The sequence below is a fragment of the Loxodonta africana genome, chromosome 17 (assembly GCF_030014295.1).
Source record: "Loxodonta africana isolate mLoxAfr1 chromosome 17, mLoxAfr1.hap2, whole genome shotgun sequence".
Classification (NCBI taxonomy): Eukaryota; Metazoa; Chordata; class Mammalia; order Proboscidea; family Elephantidae; genus Loxodonta; species Loxodonta africana.
The window spans coordinates 2221010-2234825 of record NC_087358.1 but is presented as its reverse complement, the minus strand read 5'-3'; the positions used below and the strand labels follow the sequence as shown (position 1 = coordinate 2234825).

At 35.7% G+C, this 13816-nt stretch overlaps 1 protein-coding gene across 5 annotated transcripts in view; it reads left to right on the top strand.

Annotated features, from left to right (window-relative positions):
* Positions 1-13816, top strand: part of NBEA (neurobeachin) — a 914947-nt gene that overhangs the window by 89911 nt on the left and 811220 nt on the right. For all 5 annotated transcript variants that reach the window (XM_064269920.1, XM_064269919.1, XM_064269917.1 and 2 more), the window contains exons 2-4: positions 5692-5923; positions 10239-10339; positions 10584-10679. In XM_064269920.1, coding sequence (XP_064125990.1) covers positions 5692-5923; positions 10239-10339; positions 10584-10679 — 429 coding nt within the window. The remainder of the gene's footprint in view (positions 1-5691; positions 5924-10238; positions 10340-10583; positions 10680-13816) is intronic.

Below are 13816 nucleotides of genomic sequence, written 5' to 3'. Positions count from 1 at the left end.
ACCCTAAATGAGATGGATTGACACTGTGGCTGCAACAGTGGGCTCAATCATAACGATGATTGTGAGCATGGCGCAGGACCGGGCAGTGTTTCATTCTGTTGTACATAGGGTGGCTAAGAGTCGGAACCGGCTTGATGACACCTAAGAACAGCAACAGATGAATTGAGAGATGTGTTGTACTTAAAGGAGCGGAATGTTCCTTATAGCAATAGTTGAGAAGTGGGAAGTAGAGGAAGATGAAGCTGGGGAGTAAGATGGGGTTGTATAAACAACATTACCAAGTTTGGAGTTTATCCAAAAAAATAAATTGCAAAGAAATCTAACTGGTTAATACTTGTCCAGTTCGACTTAATTAATGAACGCCAAATTATCCCATATGATCCTAATAATCTGAGATTTCAAACAAAGGGTTTTAAAGTCTCTGTTTTAAAAAAATTTTTAAAAGATATATTGACAGTAGTGATAAAACTTAGTGCTCTCTGAAGACAGTATATTTCCAAACTACATTTTATATTCCAAACTGTGTATTCAGAATAAGTGAAAGGCTTGCCATTAAAGAATCTCAGCCGTGATATTTATTCTATATAAATTCACTTAAGATTGATTCTTGAGTAGGAAACACCATTCTGAAGCACATCTCTTGCTGTGGCAATACTTTTTAGGAGTTTTAGCAAAAAGATTGGAGCAAACGAACACCCTTTAGCTGTATTGAGTGTCACAATGACACGTTCAGATTTATAGGAATTCTCAGTTGTTTTTTAAATTTCTTTTGTACTGTGGTAGCAGTGACTTGTTATATCTTTTCTAAGAACAGATTGTTTCACTGTCTTTGTAAGGTTAAAATTTAGCTGTGTTCCATTGCTTTTAAAAATGTTTTCCTATAAAATAATTTTATTTTGTATTATTTTTTGCAATTTTCTTGTAATTGAACCTCCAGAGTCTTCTACTTTCTTGCTGAAATACTTTAAACAGACTTCTTGTTTTTATTTACTATGGTTTACTACCTCCAGGGGAACCCTGGTGGCATAGTTGTTAAGTACGTGCCACGGCTGCTAACCAAAAGATCAGCAGTTTGAAGCCACAAGGTGCTCCTTGGAAACCCTATGGGGCAGTTCTGCTTTGTCCTTTAGGGTCGCTGTGAATCAGAATCGACTCAGCGGCAACAGATTTGTTTTTTATGGCAAGCTGGGGTTAGAAAAAATGTTTTTGTTTTTATAACTAACTATAGGAATATTTTTTATAAAAAATAATTCCTGCTGAAGCTCTGCACAAAAATTTTATACAGTCATTTTGGTGTCACCCCTTCTGACAGTGGCAATGGAGTGATCCACATCCCCTGCACCCCCCTAGTGACTTCATGGCTCTGCGACTTATTAGCTGTGTGACCTTGGTCATGTTGCTTGGCCTCACTTATCTCGCGTTTCCTTCTGTGAGGCTAATGGTGCCTTTTCCTCATAGCATTTTTAGACAGAGAATTGTTTAAATAATGAAGGTTGATACTTTCTACTATATACTTATGTATGTATGCTTTTGCTTCTGATAAATGCTGAACCACTCATTACAAGTGGGGAATAAATATTTCCTAATCTGGGAATGATAGTGTCATGCAACAGTTAGCCTCTTGAACATTAATATATTAAAAGTTACAGTGCAAGTGTTGGAAAGACCAACCCTCTCTAGAAAACATGGGTCCACTCTACAGCCTCTACAATAAATATTCTTACAGCTTCTGGCAGTGGAATCAGAGAACCATAACTGTACTCTGTTTTGTAAGTAAATGATTTGTAAAAAGGGACATTGTGTTTTTTTGACTGTGACACTTAGAACTTTAGGCTTCGCATAACAGGGCCTGATTGTTAGAATTACACATATTAATTGTTAATTCCTTTAAAAGCATAATACTTTTTTTTCTCCCAGCACTGAGCCCATCTCCGGTATTTTGCACATTTCATGGTGATACTTGGTTATACCAGACTTTACTAAAGCATATACAACTGGTTTAGGAGATTAGTCTAAAAAATTCTTCAGTGCTTTCTCAATTTAGTGTATACTGATTGTTAAACAGATTTATTTAGAGGCTCAAAATCTTAAACCTCAGGGTCTGCTTCTGCTCGTTGTATCAGCAACTGTCCACATCATTGTTTCCCAAACCTTTTGGTTCTCTTCTAGAGGACCTTTTCCCAGTAACTAATCACTACTCTACAGGGCTCATAGTAGTGACCCAACTCAATTGGACATATCTTAATAAATAAATTAGCAGTTCTTCAGTAAGACCATGGCATGGTGAGAATTATGTTTGAATTGGTTTTTATAGACCTTCAAGGGATATCTAAAAGAATACATGATCTATAATAAAATTAGTGTTTACTGGAACCATAAGGCTTAAGCTTAAGGCTGAGTTTCTCACTTCTTTGGAGGTGTATATATTGGGTGACTAGATTTGGTAGCTTGAAGCTGGGGATACAAGAGAACTGATAATAGTTAATGGTTAACTGAATGCTAACTATGTTCCTGGCATTGTACTTAAGTACTTAGTACCTCAATTATTTCCTTTAATCCCCACAACAACTGTGTTAGAAACTTTTATTCCCATTTTATAGATGAAGTAACTGAGGCTTAAAGAAGTAGTCTCATTGAAGTCTGTACCCAGGATTTCTGACTTAGAGCTAAACTCTGAACCACTGTTGTAGTTATTTTCGTTAGTAAACCAGCGACAGTAGAAAGAGTTCAGATTGTTTCATACACAGAACTGAAACTAGCCTTTAGCTGGAGAAGAAAGCTAATTCAGTAAAAGGTCAGAATTAGCATAAGGGCTAGTTGCTTATAAAGTTGAATATTAGAGGTGTTACAGAGAAACATATACAGAGTATAATATTTTAAACTTTAGAGAAAATTGTTTTTTAAAAATCTGTAAGAAGTATTTAAAAATATTCTTAAATGAGATTTGATTGCTTGTATGGACTTACATGAAGACAGACTACCTGGGTTTTGATCATGGGCCCTCTCCCTACTAGTTATCGCCTTTTCAAGTTAAACTCTCTGTGTTCCTGCTTCCTTTTGCGTAAAATGGAGATAATAATAGCTTGTTTCTCATGAGGTTTTTGGTATTAAATTTATTTCATATATGGAAAGCACTTAGAATAGTACTAAATGCCATGTATGGTTAGACGATATTATTATTATTTGTATCATATCCTGCGCTCCAGCTATTCGTGGACACTTTCAGTCACAGAAGGAAACCTGGTGGTGTAGTGGTTAAAAGCGACGGCTGCTAACCAAAAGGTCAGCAGTTTGAATCCACCAGGCGTCCTTTGGAAACCATATGGGGCAGTTCTACTCTGTCCTATAGGGTTGCTGTGAGGTAGAATCAACTCCATGGCAACGGGTTTGGTTTTTTGGGTTTTCAGCAATAGAAGACTAATTCTGCTTTTTACTCCTAATTCTATTCTATCTGTCCCCAGTCTTGTTTGTCCTTTGCCTCTTCTTTCTCAACTACTCACAATTTATATCTTTTTTATGTTTTATGTATCTTTGAAAGTCAACTTCAACCTTTTCTGGAATAAGTTAGGCTATACATAGATATGTACATATATACACGCATCTTTATTCCCGGACTTTAGCACTATCAGTGCATGGATTTTATCTCATCTACTTATTATCCCTAGTGCCTTGAACAGTAAGTGGAAGACAATCTTTAATAAATAAAATATTTGTTGAATGAATGACTTCAGATTTGTCAGGCATTTCGTATATGGCTATAATTTTCTTCCTAATTCTTCCTTTCTGTAGACCACAAGGATATCCAGTTTGTTGGTTATTCTTCAAGAATAATGCTTAGAACAGAATATAATAATTCATGTGTAATTTGATCAACAGAAAATCAAAGGAGTATCGATATAAATAGAGGGAGGAGGACTGGGGATGGAAAAACACTAAATAGACAATAGATAAGCGGTAATTTTGGTGAAGAGTAAGACAGTACACAATACTGGGGAAGCCAGCACAACTTGTCCAAGGCAAGGTCATGGAAACTCCATAGACACATCCAAAATCCCTGAGGGACCAAATTGCTAGGCTGTGGGGACGATGGTCTCGGGGAACATCTAGCTCAATTGGCATAACATAGTTTATAAAGAAAATGTTCTACATTCTACTTCGGTGAGTAGCATCTGGGGTCTTGGAAGCCTGTGAGCAGACATCTAGGATGCTCCACTGGTCTCACCCCTTTGGGAGCAAGGAACAATGAAGAAAACTAAAGATACAAGGGAAAGATCAGTCCAAAGGACTAATGGACCACATCTACCACGTTCCTCCACCAGACTGAGTCCAGTACAACTAGATGGTGCCTGGCTACCGCCACTGACTGCTCTGACAGGAATCACAACAGAGGGTCCCAGACAGAACTGGAGAAAAGTGTAGAACAAAATTCTAAATCAAAAAGAAAGACCAGAATTGCTGGCCTGACAGATTGGAGAAACCCTGAGAGTATGGCCCCTGGACATCCTTTCAGCTCAGTAATGAGGTCACTCTTGAGGTTCACTCTTCAGCCAAAGATTGAACAGGCCCATAAAACAAAATGAGAATAAGGGGCACACCAGCCCAGGGGCAAGGACTAGAAGGCAGGAGGGGACAGAAAACCTGGTAAGAGGGAACCCAGGCTTGAGAAGGGAGAGTGTCGACATGTCGTGGGGTTGGTAACCAAGGTCATAAAACAATATGTGTACTGTTTAATGAGAAACTAGTTTGTTCTGTAAACCTTCATCTAAAGTACAATAAAAAAATTAAAAAAAATTCTTTCTTTTATTGTATGTGTATTGTCTATTGCTGTACTTAAAAAGTGAAGCCCTTTTGGCGCAGTGGTTAAGAGCTTGGCTGCTAACCAAAAGGTCAGCAGTTCAAATTTACCAGCCACTCCATGGAAACCCTATGGAGGACTTCTACTGTGTCCTATAGGGTTGCTGGGAGTTGGAATAGACTTGATGGCAACAGGTTTGGTGCATAAAGTAGCATGTGGTGCAGCCAGCTCTTGACTCATTTGGTATAATACCTGTAGTCATTTATGTTACCTTTAAATACAGTCTCCTTATTCCTTCACGTTTGTGGTTTTTTTTAAAAGGCTATTACAAGACCTTATGTGTTACTCTGTTAAACCCTTTTTGAACATTCATTACATCATTTCAACATTGACCGTAGGTTGTGTTATTATCAGTTTTATGTTTCTCCATTTTGTGTACACGGAGGTTCATATTTCTCCGTTTTGTGTACAAAGAACTAGGTATTCTTTTTCTGTTATAATGCTTTTATCTGTCAGTTTAGCAACATCAAAAGAGAAAATGAATTTCATGTCTTAAAATTTACTCTTAATGAACTCTGTATCTTCTAGTGATTATCACTTTTAAAGGCCAAATCCTTCTTTTTTAGTCATTTGTCCTAATCCCACTCAGTTTTCTGTGCTCTCTGTTTACCGCCTCGTGCCATTTTTTAAAAAAATTGCGTTTACTGATTTCAGCTTTTATAACTCCCTTTACTTATCTGAAGCCCTCAAACCTTTGATCGAAATTCATTTTAGGCTAGAAGACTTGAGCATTTTAGAGTAGCTATGCTTTCTTGGTAGTTGAATTTTTGGTATTATTTAATTTTATTGTTGTAAATAACCCTTCACATTACCTTATTATTTCTGTTTAATTTCAGCTGGTTGGTGGAGAGTTTGACTTGGAGATGAACTTTATTATCCAGGATGCTGAGAGTATCACATGTATGACAGAGCTTTTGGAACACTGTGATGTCACATGTCAAGCAGAAATATGGAGCATGTTTACAGCCATTCTACGAAAAAGTGTCCGGAATTTACAGACTAGCACAGAAGTTGGGCTAATTGAACAAGTGTTGCTGAAAATGAGTGCTGTAGATGACATGATAGCAGGTATGGGGTTATGTGATAGGAAGTATCATTTAAGTGTTTATAAATATTCAAGTATTTTCCTTTATATTCAATAAATAATATAGATTTATTAAAACTATCTTGATTTAAAATAGGTAAATAGAAATGTCCTTGATGTTAAGGGAAAAGTTGAAGAATGGAAGAGGATTTCTTCTGGATTAGACAAATACCACTTCTGATTTTATTTTGCCAGGTTTTAGAAAGTTTCAGTACAGCGGGATAAGTGCTGTAACGTCTATCAGAAAAGTAACTGAATGTAGTATTTCACTAAACTTTTACATAACTGAAAGATCTCAATACACACTGCAGTTTTCTGTGTAGTACACTGAGTGTCCACAGCAGTATAGTGAGCACTTTACCGGACTCTCCTGGCTCCACACCTGCAGGCTGGCCTGTGTGGACCATTGACAGGAGGCACTAAAAGCCTGAGGATTCACGTGAGGGATCTTTCTGAACTGTCCATTTCACTTTAGTTATTTTAAGGGGATACTTTTATATTAAAATAAATACAGACATATTATGAAGTAGAACATAATTTGCATACAATTTCAGGATAAAAATACTAATTTTTATGCTTGCTGTAGATCAGTTCAAACGATAACGTTGAAATCTGTGATTTCTCACTCTCCACCCTTTACACAAGCTCATTTTCCTTTGTGGTTAGATAGATGCCTTCTGTAGAAACACTGTGAAAGCATGGCCCCAGGGTAACAGCTGTTCCCAGAAAATAAGTTTACAGTTTCAAATGTTAATTCTCTCAAGCCATAAATCTTCAGCATAAGTATCTTCTGACATAAAGAGTTTTGCTAATTCTTAAAGTGCTTATTTGGCCCCTTAACAGTTTTCAGCTTCTTAAAAGTAGTTCAGATATTAGAAAACTCTCTAACATTTTGACTCATGCATTTAATGAATCTTAATATTTATGGAACAAAAACTTCAAACGAGAAAGAATATAATGAAGAATGGGTAAAAGAAGAATGTTTATTTGAATTGAAATAATATTAATTTTTTTTTTCTGTAGAGTTTATTGAGATCATTTCTAATTGCTTTCAAGAGGACATTTATCTCTGTTTAGAATGAGTTAGGATTCTGTATATTGTACACTAAGGGTTAACGTGGTAAAAATGATATTCAATCTTAAATTTCTTTAAAACTCTTCTAAAAAAGGTATGGTACCGTATCTGTAAATTCAAGTAGTTGTTTAAAAGGAGTTTATATGTTATAAAATTATATGTGCATATGTTATATAGTAGAACATCATGTAATCTTTAAATCTTCATGTCTGGGCTTGAGCCTTTTTTTTTTTTTAAGCAGGTAAAGTGGCTACCACTTTATAGAGTACAGTTTGGAGAATGAGCTAGAATTCTAGGCATTGTAGTTTACTGGTACATAATTTATTAACACTGAGATGTAGAGTGATAGTACCATAGAAGTTCTTATCTTGACCTTTTCTGTTATATAAAACTCCTTAATTCTCTTCTCCCTTCATCTTAGTAATAATAATATTGGTAACAGTAAATTTTCACTTTATGTTATTTTAAACATTTTTCTCCGGTAGAGTCTGGTAATGCGCATATAGGAGAAAAGAGAATGAACATCAGAAAAAAGTACTCCTACCTTTTCATTATGGAAATTAAAATTCAGATAGCATGCTAATGAAGAAACAAAGACCCCACTAAACCAAAATCCATTGTTGTTGAATGTTGATCAAGACTCACAGCGAACCTATAGGACAGAGCAGAACTGCGCCATAGGGCTTCCAAGGCTATAATCTTTATGGAAGCAGACCGCACATTGTTCTCCTGTGGAGCGGAGACATTTTGGTTAGCTTCTGAGCACTTTAACTACTATGCCACCAGGACTCCTAGAAGGCCCCACTGTTGTTCTTAGGTGCTGACTCATAGCGACCTTACATATAACTGAACGAAACATTGCCGGGTCCTGCACCATCCTCGCAATCGTTGTGCTCCAGCCTATTTTTGCAGCCACTGTGTTAATTCATCTTGTTAAGTGTCTTCTTCTCTTTTATTGACCTCTTCATGCATACCACACATGATGTCCTTCTCCAGGGATTGGCCCTTCCTGATAACACGTCCAAAGTACATGAGACGAAGTCTCGTCATCCTCGCTTCTAAGGGGCATTCTAGGTGTACTTCCTCCAAGACAGAAGGCCCCACTAAACCAAAAAAAAAAAAAAAGTTGTTGAATTGATTTGCTGACTCATAGCGACCCTATAGGACAGAGTAGAACTGCCCCATAGAGTTTCCAAGGAGTGCCTGGTGGATTCGAACTGCTGAAGGCCCTACTAATCACTTCTAGTTTTTCATTTCTGGAAATGGCAAAGCATATTAAATTTGTTGTTGTTGGGTGCCACTCAGTAGATTCCGACTCATAGTGACCCCATGTGACAGAGGAGAACAGCCCTATAAAGTTTTGTAGGCTCTAATCTTTACGGCAGCAGCTTGCCAGACCTTTTCTTCCACAGAGCTGCTGATGGGTCTGAATTGCTGACCTTTTGGTTAGCAGCGGAGTGCTTAACCATGGTACCACTGGGGCTCCTATGTTAAAGAGCTCCTTTTCTTTTTTAATAAAGTGAAAAAATCACTGGACTGTGGTTGCATGCATATAGTAAAATGATCAAAGAATTTTTAGCTATTTCATATTATGAATTATTTTAAATCTTGTTTTCCTATAAAAGAAAACCTGCTATAATAAAATTAAACTGCACTGCTTGATTATGTTATATGTACAATTAATAGGAAATTTCCTTTAATTAAATACTAACGTAATAAGGCACTTTTTGGTAGCATACGTAGGAAATGGGTGAGGGTTTACAAACAGAAGTTCAATTAAAAAAAAAATTGTAGGTCAACGTTTAAGGAGCCATCAGTGAAGTCAGGTTGCCAGTACAACCAGATGCTTTAGAATGTTTCATACTAATTCAGGGTTTTTAAGGGACTTGATTTTTTTTTTCTTAGAAACAGACCCCTAGCAAATATGTAGCAGTTATGAAAATGTATGTTACTTGAATGGGGAAGCTCTTTATTTTGTTAAAATGCTCTCTTTCAAAAAAAAAAAAAAAAGCCATGTCCATTGTCACAGTTTTATCATAGAAATTGCTAATTTATTGTGGCTTTAAGAAAGAATTAATTATTTATTGATGAAAATAACCATACTAAATTTCTCTTTTTGACATATATAAATAATAAATATTTTTCAAAGTCTCAAATTTCAATTATTAATCTGTGATATTGGATAATATAATTTATATGTCAATAACTAATTATTTGAACTTATCCTAAACTTTTTATTAATTGATGATAAACTGTTTAGAGTATGTATGTCTGTATAGTGTTTTGTAATAGCTTGTGTAACATCTTGAGTTCTTAGAAAGGACTTTAGAATTTTGAAAAGAATGATTGGCAGAGGTACCACTCACGATGTCTAGAGGTCAGACAGTTATCTGGGACAAGAAAATTGAATGTATGATTTTTCTCATTATTTGGTGAGCTGGTTGGTGTGTCTCTTAGGCGCATAAACGTAGGTGTGAACCCAGTGGATGTCCCCGGTAATGCACTTATGCTTTCACTTACGGACCAGTGGGTAGGAAAGAGGGCTCTGCCCTACTGCCTGGGTTTGCATCATCACTCTCCCACCTAATAGATAAGTGTTCTTGGGCAACGGGATTAAATTATCTGTGCCCTAATTTCCTCATTTTAAAAGGGAATAATTACAGTGCCTGCTTCATAGGCTTGTTATGAGGATTAGTGAGATTAATATATGTAAACCATTTGAAATAATGCCAGGAATGAAGTAAGTGCTTAAACACTATAGGCCAAGCAATATTTCCAGAATATATTTTATTAGGAATAGATAATTCTGAAAGAAAATATGATCGATCCTCACTTTTTAATTTTGAAAAGAACCAGTTTGCCATGTTAAATCTTTGTACCTTTGCATAATTTTGCCTCATTTTCTCTGCATTTAGCAGATGTATATAAATTTGGGAATATATAAAACCTATTTTGTGTATTTGCTGAGAAAGCTTAATTGGAATGGCATAACTAATAGAGACATTATATAATTCAAATAAAATATTGTTGGTTATCTGATGACTTAGTAACTGTTATCTTTTTATTAGATTGGTTATTCATGAGGACATTAGCTATATTTTAGACATCTGTCTATAAATATATAGAAATGACAATCTACAGTTTTTGCTCTTTCAAAAAGTATATTACCTTGACAGATGGCAACTTATGACTAGAGTTCAGAATAACTTTATTTTCCTTTGAAGATCTTCTAGTTGATATGTTGGGGGTTCTTGCCAGCTACAGCATCACTGTCAAGGAGTTGAAGCTTTTGTTCAGCATGCTTCGAGGAGAAAGTGGAATCTGGGTAAGCTGTGGTCAGAGGGAATTAATATCAGTACATTAGTACTTAATGTTCGACACAGTTTGTCTCTAGAGGACCATGAACTTGAATTTTAAATGGAAATTGAATGTTCCTCTTAAAGAGTTTGGTAAATGATTTAAAATTAGTTTTGCCTTTAGTTAGAAAACAGTCCAGTGACTAACATGCTGTATTAAGTATTGTTGCTAAATTTGTACAGTGACATTTCTTTATTTTATTGTTTCCTTAGCCAAGACATGCAGTAAAATTATTATCAGTTCTTAATCAGATGCCACAAAGACATGGTCCTGATACTTTTTTCAATTTCCCTGGTTGCAGTGCTGCGGTAAGTTTTAAATACATTTTTATTTTTATAATTTTTAAGTCAGGTCTATTAAGGAATAATTTGCATAGAATAAAATTTGCCAATTTTGCAAGGACAATTTGGTGAGTTTTCACAATGAATATCACCACAGTCATGATACAGAAAATTTCTGTCATTCCCCAAAATCTCCTGAGTGATTTGCTACCAATCCTCTTTCCCCAGCTCTGGTCCTTGGCAACCTCTGATTTAGAGTTTTGCCTTTTCTAGTATTTCATAAAATACAGTCATACAGTATGTACTCTTTTGTGTCAGGCTTCTGTCACTTACCATAATGCTTTTGAGATCATTTATATTGTTGTAGCCTGTACCCCATAGTTTGTCATGTTCCTTTTTATTCTGAATAGTATTGCATTTTAGGGATATACCACGATTTATCCATTCATCATGGGCATTTGGGTTTCCAGTGTTTGGCTATTGTGAATAAAACTGTTATGAACATTTTTTTTGGTGGTGGTATATTAAAATTTATTTTACTTTGTAAGTCATGTGTATTGAGATGCAATGCTATGGATATTTGAGTGCAGGTCTTTGTGAGGACATATCAGAAAGTTTCCTTATTTCTTGGGTAAATACCTAAGAATGAGACTGCTCAGTTTTGTGATAAGGGTATGTTGGACTTCATGAGAAATTGCCAAATTCCTTTCCAAAGTGGAGGTACCATTTTGGATTCCCATTAGCAGTGAATGAGCACCCAGGTTGCACCACATCTTTGACAAAGTTGGTATTGTCAGCCTTTTAATTTGAGGCATTTAAGTGGTTGTGTAATGGTATCCCATTGTAGTTTTAATTTACATTTCCCTCATGGCTGATGACGTTGGACTTTTTTTCATGTGTTTGTTGGGCACTCTTGTATCTTCTTTTGTGATGCATATGTTCAAATCTTCTGTTCCTTTATAAACGTTGGATTGTTTGTCTTACTATCCTAAGAATTCTTTATATATTTGTGATGAAAGTTCCTTTATTCCATATGTACTTTTCACATCTTTCCTAATATGTGACTTATTTTTATAATTCTTAACAGTATTTCTTGAAGTAGAAAAGATTTTTAATTTTGATGAAGTCCAATTAAAACATTTAAAAATGTATATACTCTTGTATCCTAAGAAGTCAGTCTAAATCAAGGTCACATTTTTTTTTTCTTTTCCTTTTTTAGAAGTTTTAGCTCTTAAAACTTATGTCTGTGATTCCTTTTGCTTGTGTGTGTGTGTGTATGTATTTTGGCATATAAATGTATAATTGTTCCCTTACCATTTGTTGAGGAGACAGTCCTTTCCATTTTGGATTGCCTTGGCACCTTTCTTGAAGATGAATTGACCATGTTCATGTTGGTCTATTTCTGGACTCCCCATTCGGCCCTATATTTTTATCCTTATTCTGGTATCATGTTGTCTTTATTATTATTGCTTTATAGTAGTTCTTGGAATTAAGTATTATCAGTATTTCAAGTTTGTTCTTCATTTTTATAAAGATCATAAAATGTTTTGGTTTTTCTAGGTTATTTGCATTTCTATATAGATTGTTCAATCAACTTGTCAAATTTCATAAGAAGCCTTTTGTGATTTTGATTGTGTTGTGTTAAATCTATTGAAAAATTTGGAGAGAGTAGATACACTAACATTATTGAGTCTTCCAATTCATGAGCACGGTATATTTCTCCCTTTAGTTTTCTTTGATTTTTTTTCTTAACAGTGTTTTGTAGTTTTCAGCATATGTGTTTTGCACAATGTTTGTTAAATTTATTCATAAACATTCCATAATGCTTGTTGCTAGTATATAGAAGTGCAGTTCATTTTCGTAAATTGATTTTGTATTCTGAGATGATGCTAAACTCCCTAGTCCTAGCAGATTTTTAGTAGATCCCTTAGAATTTTTTACACAGATAATAATTTTATCTGTGAATAAAGTAAAACCAGTTTTCCTTCTTCCTTTACAATCTGCATGCTCTTTTATTTCTTTTTTATTGTCTTCTTCTGTTAGCTAGGACTGATACTGAATAAAGGTAACATACCTGACTTATTCTCAGCCTTAGTGGGAAAGTGTTATTCCACTAATAGGTGTACTTTTGGTATTAGGCTTTTGCACAGTCCTTTATCAGGTTGGGAGCCCTGGTGGTGCAGCGGTTAAGAGCTACGGCTACTAACCAAAAGGGCAGCAGTTTGAATCCACCAGCTGCTCCTTGGAAACCCTGTGGGGCAGGCAGTTCTACTCTCTCCTGTAGGGTTGCTATGAGTCGGAATCGACTTGATGGCAGTGGGTTTGGTTTTTTGGTTTTACCAGGTTGAGGACATTATTTTTAGTTTGCTGAGAGTTTTTTCTTTTAATCACGAATAGATGTTGAATTTTGTCAAATGCCTTTTCTGATTTTATTAGAATGATCATATAATTTTTTCTTTTAGTCTTGATTAAACCTTCAAATAATATGAGATTTCCTACTTGGCTTTTCATTAAAAGCATATTATTCCTTTATGTTCTTCATAATAGTATATGAGTTGCTTAAAATGCTTGTTCACTAATTCTGCAGTCTGGACCAAAGCAGTGTGATCCTCCATTGATTACATTGTTTTCTTGAGTGCAATGCATATAGGACTGTTTTTCTTAGGCCCGGTGATTTTGGATTTTACTCTGAACATTGTGAGCTATATCTTGGGGTGACTCTGGTGTCTGTTTTGTTCCTCTGAAGATTGTTGATTTTTTTTTTTGAACAGGAATTTATATTGGCTGACTTAAACTCCAAGCTCTGCCTTTTTTTTTTTTTTTATTATTATTTTTCTTTTTTTGGTTGGCAGCACCTGGAATCTCTGAATAGTTCTTAAACGTTAGCTGGACTGCTTAGTGTCTGCTCTGTGCATGTGTAGTTCAGGGGTCAGCTGATATCCAGGCAGAGTTTACATGTAGAGTGTAGGGCTCTCTTCTGTGATGCTCTCCTTTCGGAATTTTTCTTTAAATATGCCCCTACTGTAGTCACCCCTGGAGCCCGGGTGGTGCAGTGATTACAGTGATCGACTGCTAACTGAAAGGTCAGCAGTTCAAAACTGCCAGCAGCTCCACAGGAGAAAGACATGGCAGTCTGCATCCATGAAGATTTACAGCCTTGGAAA